The sequence below is a fragment of the Ammodytes marinus genome (assembly GCF_949987685.1).
Source record: "Ammodytes marinus genome assembly, chromosome: 2".
In the NCBI taxonomy this organism is placed as follows: domain Eukaryota; kingdom Metazoa; phylum Chordata; class Actinopteri; order Uranoscopiformes; family Ammodytidae; genus Ammodytes; species Ammodytes marinus.
The window spans coordinates 3,374,589-3,392,562 of NC_137231.1; the positions used below are offsets into that span (position 1 = coordinate 3,374,589).

General features: G+C 41.0%; 1 protein-coding gene across 1 annotated transcript in view; it reads right to left on the reverse strand.

Annotated features, from left to right (window-relative positions):
* The window catches only part of abca2 (ATP-binding cassette, sub-family A (ABC1), member 2), a gene marked incomplete at both ends in the record, with an annotated part of 90,325 nt that overhangs the window by 31,434 nt on the left and 40,917 nt on the right, over positions 1 to 17,974 (reverse strand). Inside the window, 11 exons of the mRNA XM_080038105.1 lie at positions 151 to 301; positions 1,162 to 1,352; positions 2,324 to 2,438; positions 5,835 to 5,937; positions 6,926 to 7,099; positions 8,932 to 9,028; positions 11,105 to 11,272; positions 11,546 to 11,674; positions 12,549 to 12,708; positions 13,528 to 13,907; positions 16,080 to 16,301. Coding sequence (XP_079894231.1) covers positions 151 to 301; positions 1,162 to 1,352; positions 2,324 to 2,438; positions 5,835 to 5,937; positions 6,926 to 7,099; positions 8,932 to 9,028; positions 11,105 to 11,272; positions 11,546 to 11,674; positions 12,549 to 12,708; positions 13,528 to 13,907; positions 16,080 to 16,301 — 1,890 coding nt within the window. The remainder of the gene's footprint in view (positions 1 to 150; positions 302 to 1,161; positions 1,353 to 2,323; positions 2,439 to 5,834; positions 5,938 to 6,925; positions 7,100 to 8,931; positions 9,029 to 11,104; positions 11,273 to 11,545; positions 11,675 to 12,548; positions 12,709 to 13,527; positions 13,908 to 16,079; positions 16,302 to 17,974) is intronic.

Sequence of the window (17,974 nt, forward strand, 5' to 3'; positions counted from 1 at the left end):
TTTCTAACCATACTAAATCAGGCAAAAATAATCGGTACATCCTAAATCTTTTTTCTACCATACTAAATAGTAGATAGTATGGGTATTGGAACGCAGTCGTAGTCTATATTCAGGTGAAAATGTGAGATAGAAAAAGAGCAGCGGTCTTACAGCGATGCACTTCTCAAAGGCAGTGATCTTATCATGGGCCACCTCCTCCCGTATGGCCACATACATGTAGGGCACGTAGCTCAGGAAGTAGATGATTCCTCCACACGCTGAAGCCAGCTTGGCCTTGGAGTAGATTACGGACACCAGAAAACTGCAAAACAAAAGGGAATCTACAATGGGCTTCTTCATAATGCAATGCTCTCATAAAATCCTGTGTATTTTAGGAACCAAACGGTATCTCATTTAGAGATTTTTTTGACAATTCTTTCTTTCTTTTTTTCATGTTAAACTAGTATAAATCAAAGGTCCAAAATATGCATTTAGATGTTTATTTGACTAAACCTTGTTTGTTTGCTTTCTGTATCTTTCCCTATACAACCATCTTTAACGGCCATTATCTCAAAATTATAATTTTTTAAATTACTGTAAATAAAAAATCTCAACTTGTAAAGCACTTTTCATTGACAAAATATTCCATAATCATTCTTAGCACTGTTCTGAAGACTCATGTGTTGTGTATTTTATGATTTATGAGACATTTTGATCTTAATAGCATGCAGAAAAATATTTTTTCAAGACCTGTACATAGATGATTTATAAAAAAATAAAAAAAGTCTGTATCCAAAATTGTTTCTGTAAAAACTATGTACAGCAATATGTTTTTAGTTTTTAACTCTGGCTTTATCCAACATCTAGATTATTTTTTTAAAGGTATGCACATTTATGCATAACTAGTTAGACATTGTCACATTTGCAAATTTATTCAAAAATGTCTAAAAAATTATTGGCGTACAAAAAAATAAAATAATATCAGTAATATCAGAACTCGACTGGCAAAGTTACATGATGTTAACTATCCATAAAAAAATTCACCTATCCACCTGCAGTGTCTGCATCTTAAAATCACCTTTAGTTTCACAGACATAGACCAATATACATAAAACTGCAACTGTTGCTGGCTGTGTAGATGCCGGGCTAGTTGTCTGAGATGCAGAACTAGAAGATCCTCACCAGAACATGATGGTGGCCACAGCGTAGATGGTTAGGAAGAGCCAGATGATGAAGGGGTCGCTGTGGAGCAAGACACGGCCGTACTTCAGTATGATGGTCAGGGCAGTGACAGAGATGGACAGCTGGACAAAGCCTGTGATGAACCACGCCACCCAGTGCACAGCGTTGTTCAGACCCATCATCTTCATCACCTAAGAGGGGGGGGGGGGGCATGTCAACATCTCCAAGGTTAAACTTTATAATCAGCGTAGGGTACATTAATTAACTGTTAGTGAATGCTTATTTAATGCTATTTACAGTTAGGTAATGCTTATTAAGCATTACATTACTGTTAATACTTTGTTATTAATGGTTAGTCAATGCTTGGTTAAGCATTAACTAAGCTTAGTTGGGGCGCTTCTGGTGTAGTGGTTAGTGGTCAGGAACTAGTATTGTGATACCAAACATCAGCCTGACATTTTCAACCAATTGGATTTGAGTCAGACCGCAAACAATGGTGACAGACACACAGGCTGTGTTCGGAAAGCCATACTTACGTCCTACTCATACTCATTTTGACTTCAATTTGAGTAAGTGACGGTTGTGTATGCAAGTTTGGGTAGGCGAGAAATTCCCGGATGAGTACTAACTTCCAGGGAGATTTTTGTGTATGGATCGATTGGATACTTTTCCTACTCAACCGCCCCACAATGCATTGCGTCTTTTCAAACGACAAGGAAGTTTTTTTTTATTCTTTATTTACAATTCTGCATATCCTGCTGCACAACACAGGACTGTATGAACTAGTTCAATATCTAACCTGTGGAGGGCGGTAATATGCTAAACAGCGTCTAAACGGCCGAAATCTTATAAGAAGAAGAAATTCTTCATTGCTTGAGTATACTTCAGTGTGAATGTTTCGACGAACCTCGCATACACAATCGATTGTTAAGTAGACGGTATGGAGTATATACATGTTGAGTATGTAGGAGGGAGGATGTAAGTATGGCTTTTCGAACACAGCCACAATCACACACACACACACACACACACACACACACACACACACACACACACACACACACACACACACACACACACACACACACACACACACACACACACACACACACACACACACACACACACACACACACACACACACACACACACACAAACTGACCTCTTTGAGCCGGTGCTCCTTCTCTGCCACTATGTGTTGTATCATCATGGCCACTGAGTAGACCCAGGAGATGACCATGCACAGAGGCATCATGTGCTCGATCACAAACAGGAAACTAAAGACAACAACGACATCAGTCCCCAGAGTTAGGACTAAACCAAGAGAAGCAGCTTTCAGTTTTTATGCTCCACATATCTGGAACAAACTCCCAGACAACTTGAGGTCTGCTGCAACTCTCAGTTCTTTTAAATCAAGTCTGAAGACTTTTCTGTTTCCATTTTAACCTGTCATTTTTTTGTATTTAAATGTTCTATTTCTATTCATTCGATTTTAAACGTTTTCTTCTGTTCATTCGCTTTTGTAATGTGTATTATGTGTTTTAATCTTGCCCCTGTAAAGCACTTAGAATGGCCTTGTGTCTGAATTGTGCTATATAAATAAACTTGCCTTGCCTTGCCTTGCCTTGCTATCAGTGGCTAGCAGGTAGAGCAAATGTTTTGAATTGTTTTCATTTTTTTATCAACCTTTATTAAATAAGGAATAGTCCCATTAAGATTTAAAATCTCTTTTTTCAAGGGAGTCGTCTAATCAACATATTTTTAGGGAGTCCTGTAGTAGGGTGGAACGGGGTAATGTGAGACACTTTTTACATTTGCTCTCCTCTTTGCGAGCTAAAATTATTTATCAGTCAAATTAACAGATTTCCCATTAATTCAGGATGTTTCCTAGCAATGTACGTTATCAGAATTTATTCAGGACGAACGGCAGTGAAAATATGATTGTTTCAAAAAAAGTTGTCATGTGTCTCACTTTACCCCAGCTTCGGGGTAAACTGAGACAGACCAAAAAAATCAAGGGGCTAAACTGATCCACTTGCTTTTTCCACTTTAAACTACCTTAACAACACATGTTGTAACAGTTACAATCCTGACAGCTAGCTTGAAAACCAAATATTACAAAACTAATGTCGGACGAGTAACAGAATCATGGGGTTTGGTCAATTTAGCAAAAAAAAGAATTCTAAACACTTGAAAGTAACTCTGATCAAATACAACATATAATTCATATTCAATAAGTATCATTCAAATGAAAGATATAATCAGTTAGTTTAAAAAAACAGTCTTGGGGTCAGAACACAGGACCCTTAGAGCCAGCTAGTGTCTGGGGGTCAGAGCAAAGGACATTCAGGACCAGCTTGAACAGCCTGGGACTCAGAACACAGGACTAGACCCAGATGTCATTTTCCATCTTCTGAGTTTTTGATGAATATTTTTCTGCATTTGTTTTATTGGGATCATTCATTAAATAAAGACATATTACTTAGAGTCTATTGATGTTAAAGGTCACTCTCCTGTCCCCCACATACATACCTGCCAAACCATGTCCTTGCTGACACCCCTATAACCATTCAAACCCCACCTCTGGCCCGCATTGTCTTTTGTTCTATTCAAACTAGTCTCCTTGCTACCTCAAATATAATACAGGGTTTTTCCTGGCTCAGAATGGGCCTTTGGGGGGTCAGTACGCGACCGACTTTTTTTGGGGTCGCGACAGTAAAGGCAAACGGTTTGTGTATTTTAAGAGGGATGTTGGGTTGGGAGAGGGGAGTTTCTGTCCAGCTCAAGAGCATTTCAGTCAGCCTGTCAATCACTGTGTTACCATGGAGCTCACTGACGCTTATGAAATCACAATAAACAACCTATAAGTCAAAATACTAATAATGACTAGGCCTACCTATTTAGGCCTAATACTTTAATTGTTTCTAATTGATCTAAACCATGGAAGAAGGTAGGGCTGCTCGATTATGAAAAAATCATAATCATGATTATTTTGAGTAATCACATTGTGTTATCACGATTATTAAAGACAGTTAATCATTGATTTAAGAACATTATGCATTTATTTTACTTTTAACAAGGTTTTTTTCTAATAACACCATGACTTTGGACTTTAAACAAAGGCCTAATTGAACTGAAAACAGGGAGAATAGAAATAGGCTAAATAAGTGAAACATATTTTTAATAATTTTAAAAAAAATATGTCAAAATAAAAATAACCAGTTGTAAATGGTGTTGATAGGGCACGTCTTTTGCTAGCATTGAATGTAAGGGCATGATTTATTTATGTCAAGGAGCTGGCTGGATAGGCAGTTGCATTGTAGTGTTGACAGTTGTGGTGGCAGGAGTCAAGGAGCTTTAAACTTCCTGTGTTTTTATTCATTGATTGCTTGGTCATAGACCACTATGACTCGACTTAAAGTGAATAAACAAATTAGTCGGGATGTTTAGAGGTGCAGATCAGGTCGTAGGCTATATCACTTTTCTTTCTCTCTCTCTCTCTCTCTGTCTCTCTCTCTCTCTCGGTCGCGTATGTCACGTTACTCGCGTGTGACAAATCTTGCACATTATTTTAGTCTGTTGTGAGTCTGAAGTGTTTTCAGACAACACAATTAGTTTTACCTTTATTCTCGTCATCTAGAAGTTTTTCAAAACACCCGGCAATGCGCGACATCTCCCTCCTACTCAGGACGAGCCGATAGCTAAACTCAGGTAAGGGAGGGGCCGAGCGGAGCTCACGACTGAAAGGGTGCGCTGCATTTAGCCTGCATGCCCCGGCGAGCGGAACAATGATAGTTTAATAACGATTATCCCCGACCTGATTTATTTTTTTACAACTGAGATTGCAAGTAATATGACTGGAATGGCGCGGAAATGGAAACACATTTGGAGCCGTTTTAAGTAGATTTTTATTTATTTATCTATATATATAAAAAAAAAACACTTTGGCGCTGAGGATTTTCCTTTGGCGGGCGCTAAAATTCCTTTGGCGGGCGCCAAATTTTTTTGAATGCAGGAAAAACCCTGTAATAGATTCATTAAAAGAGGGCACAGACACTGTCTCACTTTACCCCACAGCATTTGTCTCACTTTACCCCACTGCCACAATTTCAGAAAAAAACAACCTCTCTCAGCAAATCAGTCTAATCTTCAGTTTTCATCATCACATAGTTTCATATGTTGGTAGTTCATCAACATGTATGATAGAAGTTTTTCTACCAGAATCAATTTGCTTTGGCACAACAATTGATTAAGTCGACAGCAGGAAAATGTACTTTTACATGCAAAAAATACATTTTTGTGAAAAAAACATGGCCTCGGGGAAATGAGAGGGGCTTTAAAACATTGTTGTGTTCCGTTGCCTAGATACATGTGGTGTCTCACATAACCCGATGTATCACATTCCCCCGTTCTCCCCTATACATATTTTTAGACCACACTGCATTTCAAATCAATAAGATCTTTATGAATGTTTAATATGTACATAATATGTTTACCGAAGAACGAATGACACAATGTGCAGTATACAAATGTGTTGAAAAACTATTATATTTTTCCATTGAATAGAAGATAATGTATGTTTATGAAATAGTATGATTGTCCCTGCCATGCTCAACATTATGACCTCATCACAATCACACAAAAACAAAAATAAATCATAGTCCATTTCTTACTCATCTCTGGTGTAGCACGGGTAGGGGAACATCTGAACGTAGTTACCGGGTTCCACCACATCATGGCCCACAAAGGTGTTGATGATGGCTCTCTCTATCATATCTAGAGAAGGAGAGGGAGAGAGAGGGAGAGGGAGAGAGGGATAGAGGGAGAGAGGGAGAGGGAGAGAGAGAGAGAGAGAGAGAGGGGGAGAGAGAGAGAGAGAGAGGGAGAGAAGGAGAGGGAGAGAGAGGGAGAGGCAGAGGGAGAGGGAGAGGGAGAGGGAGAGGGAGAGGGAGAGAAATAAAGTGAGAGTGACATCAGTTGATAAACTTGGTGTTGAGCCTCCATGCTCTCTTCCTCCTGAATAAAAGATGACTTGCAGAGAGAAAGTGCTTCTACTGCAGCTTGCATTGGCATCTTCACAGGTGCCCCGCTTCACATTGCACAGTGCTAAGCACTTTACTAGAATAAATCCTATTCTTAGGAATAAAAAACAAACTTAACAATGCGTTTGACAGCACAGTCTGTGTCTGGGTCTTGGCTGTTGCCATTTGTTGACCACAATAAAATGAGTCCACTTTAAGCATTCTACTGATTTTGACCATGGTAGGAGTGCAATACATCCAAAATAATAATGTTGTATAACCATTTTAGTTCAGGTACTGTATATTTATATCCATATTCAAGCAAGGCCGGTGGTAGCCAGGGGCAGGGGTGGGCTCAGCCCGACCAAATTATACTGGCTAGTTACGGCTCTGTATTCAAGCATATTGTATTACCCTGCATTCCAAATCACATACTTTTTATTTGTACTACATTACATACTTAAGCACAGAAGAATATTAGGGCCACAGGAGAGAGAAACAAATCAGATGAGGAAGATTTGTTTTTAATTATGTCGAGAAATGTCAAGAATAAAGACGCATACTGCAAAATGCTATTGGAGTTAGTGGGGCATTTATGTATTTTCGGCATACTACAATTGGCGTGCATGTTGGGACATCCTAAATTTTTTTCTGGCATACTTAATAGTAGGGAAGTATGGGTATTGGAACGCAGGGCACATATTATGTCCAGCACTCAAAGAGCATTGCATTATGTCACATACCTTGGATCCAAACAAAACCATAGAGGAAGTAGAACTTCCCCCCAGTGTTGGGCCCTGGGCGCCAGTAGGCCCGTCTGATCTCATTGGTCTTCTCCGTGAAGCTGGAGTTCTGTCTTATCTTGTAGAGAACGTGAGGAGGGAGGGAGCCATCTTTGTTAGTCTGGAAAATCACACCTAAGAAAGAAAAATACAGTGAATGCATCAGGCTGACAGTGTGTCTCAGTGGGAATGTACAAATATCATACTGTGTAGGTTCAAGGCCACTTTCTGCAAGTTGCTAAAAATAGTTAATTGTCTTTGACTTGCTCACTACTATTTGCTATTGTTCTGTGTTACAACACCTTTGTTGTTTAGTTCAATTGCCCACTGCATTCTAAAGTAGTCTGTTCAGCAGCAGTCACATTTGTCTTGTTTTGGTAAAATAAAATATAAATAGTATGCTTGTTTTTATTGATTTTTGAACAAGATATATAACTTTAACAAAACTGGTTATCCCCCTGAAGATGTTCTCTACCCACCCATGAACTCTCAACCATCCATAACGATGTAGTGTTAGAAAAAAAGGAAAGAAAACTGGAAAAAGGGAAGTTTTTGCGAATCTGTTCACATCAGTTTCAAATTTCGTATTCAAAATGTACAGATATGTGGCATAAAAAACACACTACAAATACAAAAAAAAGTGTCAAACCATACATAACATATGATAGATAAGTTTAAACACAGTGGGGGTTCAGGGGTTATTAATAATTGATGAAAAATGACAAAATAGGCCAAAACAAAGTGTACAGCCAATACATAAGTTACATTAAATGCTTAATGCAACAGTTTTTTTTATATACAGTACATGAGTGTACAGTATATGAGTAAGTCCAAGTATGCAACTTGGTGATGTGGAAACATGAGGCCTTCATGTCACTTACACACTGAGAATGGACTATTCAGTGAAGAATGGCATGGCGTTAGCCTGGCACCACCCGCCTACCTACTTCTGCTCAATTTCATTTCCCTTCAGTAGTCAGTCTGGGTCCGCGGTATATTCCGGGCTTTCTAAGGATAGATTTTTGCATGACCAATCAGCGAACAGAGGGAGTGGCTGAGAACAATGACGTTGAGTTTCAGTTGTAGTCAGAAGCCGGCGCATGACATGCGTCACGACCAAACGTTATGCGATTGGTTGGCTGATCCAGAGTGGCACTGGGTAGATCCAATAGTTTTAAACTTCAACAGACACCCGCCTTCAAGTGAGTGAACGTTTGTCAATTGAGCGATTCCAGACCTTCTGTACAAATGAAATGAAGTACGATGGTCTGGTAGGACCAGGGTAGCATGGCTTGTGTCCAGCAGATAAACAACATTTGCACCTTCACTGATTCTGGATTTTTTATTGATGAATGTGTCCAGTAAAAGTTATTGTAGCCTTTCTTTAAAAGCCCCTGGAAACTCCAATTCACAAAATCTGTTCTGTCATTTGGGGAGTTATAGTTGCATAATAGTAAATCATTTGAAAAGAGTTAGGAATATTTATCAATCCAAAATGAAAGATATTGTCATTTAAGTTTGATGTACTTTACTGAAATGTTGTTTAGATGAGGCTGTGGGCTATGCTCTGGTTCTTATGACACAGTAAATATTCTGTCTGAAGAGAAAACACTACAAACCTGCACCCGTCTCACTGCCGGTGCATGTGCAGAGCGACAGATGGGTGAATGGGTATGCGCCTACAATGGAAGAGCAGGTAAAAATCCTTCCCATTGTCTGTTTTGATGGTTTTTATCATGTTTTATCCTATTTACGGATCTGAGATGATGCTAGATAACTCGCTGCTTGAAGACCGCAGTGCATTAATGTGGTGACGTGGGGACGAGTGAGGGGACTGCTAACTGCAGTCACTGACAGGAAGTTAGCTAAACTGACCATTCCGCTTACTGAACCTTTAATTTGTTCTGTTTTAAAGCAGGTTTCTAGAGGCGTTAAAGCTCACGAGTGGACACAGAGGGCTGACTCACTGGCAAACACCGACACGTTGTCCTGGTAGGCCTGGTTCAGGGTGTAGTTCACAATGCTGTCCTCGTCAGGAAAGCCCTTAAACACATCCACACTCACCTGCAAGCAAGGACGCAAATAATGGTTAACAGTAGACATACTCTGCGTTCCAAATCCCCATACTTCACCTGCTATTTCTTAAGGTAGAAAAAAAGATGTAGGATGTCCCAATTCTTGTGGTCAGATTTAACACGCTTAAAACTGTGTCTACATCATCCGGTTGCAATTTTTAGTGTTGAAATCAGCATGGTATGGGGGGCGATTCTGACCCACAATCCAGTACGCACTAGAAGTGACGTCACATCGACGGAGCGTCCGTATGAAAACAACCAGGGATGAGACGGATGTAAATTATAAGCAAGAGGCAAGACCGAGGCTCAATGTTATGTTGAAATAAATAAGTACAAGTATAACCCAATTGCCTTCATGCTAACTAGATTATTTTAATGATCAGCTATAGTATGTAGAATAGACAAAAGAAAGAGTATGTGATTTGGAACGCAGGGATAGTTTCATGACACAGACCATTAGAGCAGTGGTTTTCAAACTGTGGGGCACGCCCCCCAGGGGGTTATGGCAGGGGGGGGGCGCGGATGAATATGTGAAAAAATATGTGTTTTTTATATTAAGATCACGGCATAGCTGGACAAGAGTTCTTCTGCTTCGTTCCTCTCACTGCATTTAAATGCATTCATTATATTACAGAGAAATAGGTCTCGTTAAAGAAAAAGAGCACCAAGCCCAACCCAGAGGACCCTGCATAATTTTTTTTATTTTAAATTAATATTTTTATGGAAAATCCATGTGTCCTTCTTCAATAGCTTCTAATTCATCAGACCCAGTGTCTCCAAATTATTTGTTCACACAAAATTCCTCATATTTAGCCTCTTCATTTTCCTCTCAAAGTGCACCAGATTCATAGCCTGGCTCCGCCCGCCCGCCTACTTCCGGCCAAATTTAATTTTCCCTTCAGTAGTCAGTCTGGGTGTACAGCGCATTTCCCAGATTCTCCGGAGAATCTACAATCGTCCAATCAGCGAACAGAGCGAGTGGCTGAGAACGCTCCAGTTTCAGTTGAATGCTGCGTTCCTTTATACTCGGAAGAAGGAGATTTCCGACTTGGTAGTTCCGAGTTCCGACCTGTCTGTGTTCCAGTGCATCTGCTCGCGAAAGTATGGACGCCTAAAACCTTTCTCATCCAAATAACTAAACGTTAGGCTCTAACAAGTTACTGTTGCCAGGTACCGGTAGATTCATAGACTACAATATGTAGTGAAGTCGGAAATTTCCGAGTTCCCTGTCCAACTGGAACGCACCGTCAGAAGCCGGCTCATGACACACGTGATGACCAAACGTGATGCGATTGGTTGGCTAATCCAGAGTGGCACTGGGCAGATCCAATAGTTTTAAACTTCGACAGACACCCGCCTCCAAGTGAGTGAACGTTTGCCAATTACAGCACTTCCAGACCTTCTGTACAAATGAAATTAAGTACAATGGTCTGGTTGGACAAGGCTACCAGATTCATGCATTTCACTTTAAAACATTTTTTTTAGAATGTTTCAAAAATATGTTTAAATTTGTAAAATAATTAAAAGATCTTTCAAAACACACAGGGATTTAGAAATATTTTTTAGGGGGGGGGGCTCCGCTGAAATTTGTTCTCTGAGGGGGGGCTCACTCCCTGCATTAGAGTTTAAACAACCATGCTGGGTTAGCTTCTGCAAGTTTGCACTGAAATCAACAGTATAGGGTTTCTTTGCCCTTCTCTGTTGATTCAGGCTGAAGACGTCTAAAGATATGAATAAGAATGTTCATGGTCAATCATTTCTTATGGTGTCTGTCACATCACATCGATTGTTTCATTGAAAACTTTCATTCATTCACTCATGACTACATGAACTAAATGTTCAATTTCAAGCTGTTACCTTATGTGATCTCACATACTACTCCCACCAATTCAATTCAGTTTATTTAAGAAGGGGACAGTGCAAATCAATAAAACACATGATCATACATGGGTTACAAGATAAAAAACAACAACAGACAAAACAGGGCATCACAGAACAAACAGAACTGACTAACTAAGGTAAAACAACAGAAAACTAAATACAATCAGTTGTCCACTATACCAACCTTAGACATGAACCGCGTCCAGCCACAGGCAGCGTTGTCAATGGTGTCTAGCTGCTCCAGCAGGGTGGAGGTGTTAGGCAGACTGTAGTTCCCCGCCAGCAGACCCTGGATCAGCTCACTGTCTGTGCCATTCAACAGCTCAGGGTGCTGCTGCAGCTCTGAGGACAGCTGCGGGGGGAAGGAGGCGCATGAGCCACACCTGTGCACTGTAATGTTATGTTAACTGACTAAGGCTTATGGGAAAAATATCATAAAGATGTGACCTCCTCACATCATACAAGTGTTGTTTCAATAATGACGTTGATACATAACTTGTATGCTATGCAGTTGATTCTCTGGAAGACAAAATGTGTCACGCTTCTGCCTGTTCATTTGTATGTTCCAAAATAAAAATCTGACTGCAAAAAAAAACAGTTTTCTAAATGTTGCATGTGAGTGTACCTGCTGTAACCAGAGCAGGTGGTTGTTTAGCCGGCCCTCCTCCAGGAAAGTCCTGAGCTGGCTGGATATGTTGAGCCACACATGGGTGTAGTGTGTCACGTTACCCACAAATGCGAATGTCTCGTTAGCCTAGGTGAAAAAAAAAATAGTTTTTTATTTGTCATTTAATCTCATATCAATTCAGCCATTTCTTCAATTGATCTCCACTCCTTTCTTTTTCCACCTCCACCTTTCACTACCCCACACTCACTGCTCCCTCCATCATCTCCCGTGGCTCGTGCTGCTAACAGTCAGTCAGGCCTGTTCCTCCATTCCCCTCAAATGTAAGCACTTTCAAGACGGCTTGCTAATGGTCCACAACAAGGATGTGTTGGTCATAGTTCAAAAATGTGTTAAAAAATGTACTGGATTTATATTGGCTTCCTTGAAGGCAGAGTCTCACAAAGATAATCCCTCTCATTGATCACTTCTGCCCCACTATAATATTTAGTGGTATGTTTATCTGCACAGTCCTCCTCTCTCTGGCTGTATTTTACATAGTAGCATTTGTTGGTATTGTTTTGTGCTCCTCCCTGCTACTTCGCGGGTCACAGAGCAGAAGCCTCTCCACTTCCTTGACAGGGTTTAGCTTTGGTTAGCTCGATGGCTGACACACTGATATAATGTATACTGTATGTCTAACTGGAAAGTGTCCTGCCTCCCTCCCCTGAGTGTCGGAGGTACATGCTCGCATGAGTTGCATTACTTTTGTCCGACACTATCATTTAATTTTTAATGAGAATGTTGCATAGTAAACCTTTAATGAATCCAGTTATTGAAACGGTTGAGTTTATACTTATGACGGCCTCACACCAACTTTAGTGAACTTTGACCAACTAATCCTTTATCCTCATAAAAAAGGACTAAGGGTTTTTGTATCCTAAGTTAAGGTCCACTTTCTCCTTAACATTACATCAAGTCCACTTACACCTCCATCAAAGACAGTACTGTGACAGGGACTTGCCTTCTGAATCACTTTGTCCACCTGGGAGCCAATGGGGGAGTAGAGGATCTTGGGATTTGTAGTCATCAAGTGAACCAATAAGCCCAGGTTCCTCTGTTCCTTGCTGGTGAATCCCAGAGAACTCATATTCCCCTGTTTCAAGGCCTCCGGCTCAATGATCCTGTAACGACAGCCGCGGTTTAAAGGCTGTTCACTTTAGCACTGCAGTTGGTACATTATCTGTCAGAGATTGGTCAAATACAAATGAAACTAAATCTGTGTGAAAGCTTACTGTGCTAATTTCTCACTGCTTCCAGGGTAACACATTTACATCTAATGATTGTATTATCTGACCAGAAATTCTTCTTTATTAATGTTTAATATTAAATGCAAATATGATACAAACACAAAATAATACTGTCAGTATCAGGCATTGTTAGACCGTCACATTACTGGTCCTGGTATACATGCGGGATGCCTGAGGGACCGTACAGGCAAACAAACTGCAGATATTATTATTTATAGTTGTTCTATTTCACACAGCGCCTTAGCCGTGTCTCACGGGCAAGAAAGTCACCTGAAGCAAAAATGAAACCGGACTAACTTGGTGTGTCTGATCTTAAGGTGGAGCAGCTTTTAATTAATACATTTAAAAAGGCTAAATATTGTCCTAAAGACAAATAATGCGTCAGTAGAGTAGCCTAGCCTAGCCGTACATCGTCATAGGTGGGAGACAGAACCTTGCGAGTGCGTGCAGCATCAACCCTAAACTAATGCTGCTGAGTGAAGACACTTCCTGTGTCTGTCCTTTCAAACTACACTCCCACATGGACGAGCCATTACATTTAGGTTGTGATTGATCTTTTCTGAGACTACACGACTAATCAAATCTTGTCTGACTAAAGATCTTACTGTTGCACTTATGTTTGGTCGACTATAAGCATGGCAGCCCTGTTATTTAATATTTACATATTAAAGTTCTTCTTTTCATCTGACCCACCTGTTGTTTCCACACAGAATGGGCTGCAGTCCGGCCCACAGTTGTACGAATGCTGAAAACTGAGAATGAGGGTTCTCTGCTTGGTCCTTCCCTCTCCCTCCTCCTCCTCCAGCTCCCTCTGGCCCCTGGTCCCCCTCTTCTCCAGGGCTGTCGGTGGTGTTGGGGCCCCAGATGCTGGTGGTGTTGACAGGCCAGGAGCTCGTGTTGGTGGGGGGGGACGCTGTTCGACCAGCACAGGCTCCTTTGGGTAGCAGGCGGGCCAGGCCAGAGAGCAGGTCCACATCCCGGAGAAGTCTCTCTACATCAGCCAGGTCCTTCAGTAAAGCCCCCAGGTGGGACTGGGAGAGAGGGCCAAAGGAGTTGGGCTGCTCCAGGTGAAGCTAAAGTGGGGATGACAAAGGGAGACAGAATAGAAGAAAAGGAGCTAGTGGGCAAATATGCTAGCCTGGCACCGCTCGCCTGCGTACTTCCGCTCAATTTTCATTTCCCTTCAGTAGTCAGTCTGGGTGTGCAGTAATTAGTGGGTTCTATCCAGACAGATTTCTGCCAGTCCAATCAGCGAACAGAGGGAGTGGCTCAGAAGCCGTGACATACATCACAACCAAATGTTATGCGATTGGTTGGCAGATCCAGAGTGGCACTGGGCAGATCCAATAGTTTTAAACTTCAGACACCCGTCTTCAAGTGAGGGAACGTTTGTCAATTGAGCGATTCCAGACCTTCTGTATGGATGAAATGAAGTACGATGGTCTGGTACAGGGGTGGCCAACCAGTCAGAGACTATGAGCCACATGTTTTACTGTGTTACTGCAAAGAGCCACATCGTACACACGGGTACACATGAACATCCCCCCATCCCTTCCTCATACACACACACACACACACACACACACACACACACACACACACACACACACACACACACACACACACACACACACACACACACACACACACACACACACACACACACACACACACACACACACACACACACACAGACCTCTGCTCAGCCAGATTTACTGTCAATGTCACACAACCAAAATGATAATGCAGTAACGGCCTTAACTATGTTTCACCCGTTTCAATTGAATTTTTTATTATCATTATTTTTTAAATAAATAATGCTTGAGCATGCTACCAGGCCCAGGGGCACAAGGGCTCAAGGGGGCCCTAAGCCAGAGATACTGACAGTAACTTTACATGTCGTATAGTCAAAGAGCTCAGTCACTCATGTCAATAACAGGGTACAAAAAGCCTGGTAGGACCAGGCTACAAATATACAGTAATGTAATCCAAATTCATGTAAACAAAAGGCTAGGTAAACAAAGGGGCCCAACTTTAGGTAGCAACATGCCGTTTACAGATCCCAGGCTACGATTTAACAGTTAGTTTTTTTAACGCACACACAGTGCGGACAGGTAGCAGATTGTGAGGATATATTTACAGATTTTGACCAAAAGTTAAGTTTGACAACGAGCATTCTCCTTAATCGCTGGTTTCACCTTTAAATGAAGACATGATTTCACTTTAACCCTTTGCTTTCAACATTTACACGTTGTTCTTAAATATGACACATTTATTTTTGAATTCCTGATAAAAGATGAGTTTTTGTATCATTATGCAAACAAGATTGATATATTATGGGGATGATAGTTCAATGTATATTCACATGCCTCTCTACTATGCATCTTAAGCACACCAGGTGCACAAAACTACCTGAAAAAAATAAAAGTAAATTAAATAGAGAATAGACTAAGTTTATGGATTACACAGATTTAGACCAATTGTGTGGCTTCGTCCACTATAACATTTTAATTTTGCTTGAATCGTTGTTGCTTTTATTTATGCCAATATAATGGTCCCAAAAGGACCATGCATCCCACATTTAACCCCTGCACATGACTCTCTCTCCTCTTATCGCTCTTGTATTAGTTCAAGACCTTGTCATCAGTCACCACTGTACAACAGTGTGTATCCAAAATCACTCCCTAACTACACCATATTTACTTCTCCACCATTTTATTTCAGGGTTTTGTGACAAACTCACACACTTCATACATGGTGTACACAAAAATGACCACAATGAAATGACAAAAAGTAGTGTCCATGGCATACACACTTCTGGCTGCTTCCAATCCCACAAAGTATTACAGCTGATGAGGATGACTGAGATCTCAACTGCTCACTGTCCACAGAGCATAACTGAGGAGACAATACTTTCCCTGCGTTCCAAATCACATACTGTTTTACTACACTACATACTAAAGTACAGAAGAGTTTTAGGGCCACAGGAGAGAAAAAAAATCAGATAAGGAAGTTTAATTTTTTCATTTTGTTCCAGAAATGTCAAGAATAAAGATCCAAAATGCTGTTGGAGTTAGTGGGAGATTTATGTATTTTCAGCATACTACAATTGACTTGCATGAATTGGGACATCCTAAATCTTTTTCTGGCATACTAAATAGTAGGGAAGTATGGGGATTGGAACGCAGGGATTTTCTTTGCGATTGATGACAGAAGTGAATGTATAGAAATAGTATGTGTTGTACCTTGTCGATGACACTCTGTGTGTTGATCTGCTCTCTCAGCTCATGGCTCATCTGTTTGAAGTGCTCTGCTCTTTGCCCCTCCCCTTGGCTGCACACCGCGCTGCGATAGGCCTGCAGCACTGGCCGCTGCTTCTCAGGAACCAATAGGATCTGACTGAGCTCACTGGCCCCACCTTCCCCACAGGTCAGCACCTCCAGTATGGCTCCAGTCAGGAGGACCCCCTGTGGAAGACACAATGGCCCAATCCCAAATGACTCCCTAGGCACTCCCACTTCGCGGGCGATTGTCACTCGCTGTGGAGTCACCCTCGCGGCTGTGGAGTGCGACTCGATCATTAAGGGGAGGGTATAACAACGGTGCGGCTTTGGCAAGACAGACAGAAACAGGAAGTTTGTTCAGTCTTTATTTCTCACCATGAAATAAAATTCCACCACATTTATATTTTAAACAGCAATATTTAAATTTGGTAACGATAAGAATCTTGTATTTTTTTAGGCCTGTTTTGCTATCACTTCACCTTCAAGTCAAGTTATTGTATGCTAATCTGTACACAGAACATTTCAGAAAGGATATTGATGATAATCATATACAAAGCATTGACCTGAAACACTCTTTACATTCATATAGCCTATAATAATATAGCCTACGCATGTGAGAGTAAAATGTAGTATTGAATAAAAACAAATTCACTCCCATGCTTCTTTGGCTGCATAACTTATTTTTTGTTAAACATTTTCTAACTGCATATTCTAAATTTTACCAGCTCAGTCTGTAGTGGAGGAAACGGGTGGGTGTTTGATCCGCTGTTTAATTGTCACAATACGTTAATCTGCCATTTCGACCCGCGAATCGCGGCAGTTAATTAGCGTGCATAAATTATAATGCACTGCAAGGGTGGTCATAAATAAGAAAAGTCATGCATAGACGCTCCGGCTGACTGACGTCACCGCCTCTATTACTACCCCTCATCGGCTTTAAATAACAGTAACACAAATCTTAATAACAATATAAGGAAATAATAATCACTGTCCGTTATTAACTTGTGGGCATTTTTTTCATCTGCTTCGTTGTATGTTTTATCCACAGTCCTGAAAATACACTAAAGGTAGGCCTACACAAGTGGCATAGTCAATTCAACAAGTGTAAAACAACATGTTCGTTCCAATATGCTAAATCGTAGGCTACCCTCCGGTTCCGTCATTTAGGGCTTTGCATAAAAATAATCAATCAAATGTCTGTTTGAGGTAAGAGAATGTTTCGTTTATAATTCGGGAAACAAACTCCATGGAACTCTCATTTGTAGGTTTGGCTCTTCCATTCCGGACATAAGTGATTGGCGGACACCTGTGTCAAACGTAGGGCTGTGCCTACATCGATGCAGACTTGGTGATCGAGGGCTTTATAACACTCGAGGCTCGGTGGTTTGGGACGGCACTCAATATGGCGGGCCCTCCCCGCGGAACGCACAAACGGAGGGATAGTGGATAGGGATAGGGTGTAGGGGGTGGATTGAGATTGGGCCAATGGCTGTGTTCGGAAAGCCATACTAACGTCCTACTCATACTCATTTTGAAGTCAATTTGAGTATGTGACGGTTGTGTATGCGAATTTGGGTAGGCGAGAAATGCCCGGATGAGTATTAACTTCCGGGAAGATTTTGGGTATGGATCGATTGGATACTTTTCCTACTCAACCGCCCCACAATGCATTGCGTCTTTTCAAACGACAAGGAAGTTTATTTTTTAATTCTTTATTCTGTATACTTCAGTGTAAACGGTCCGACGAACCTCGCTTACACAATGGATCGTTAAGTAGACAGTATACATGTTGAGTATGTAGGAGGGAGGACGTTAGTAGGGCTTTTACAACACAGCCAATCACTTCATCTGATCAT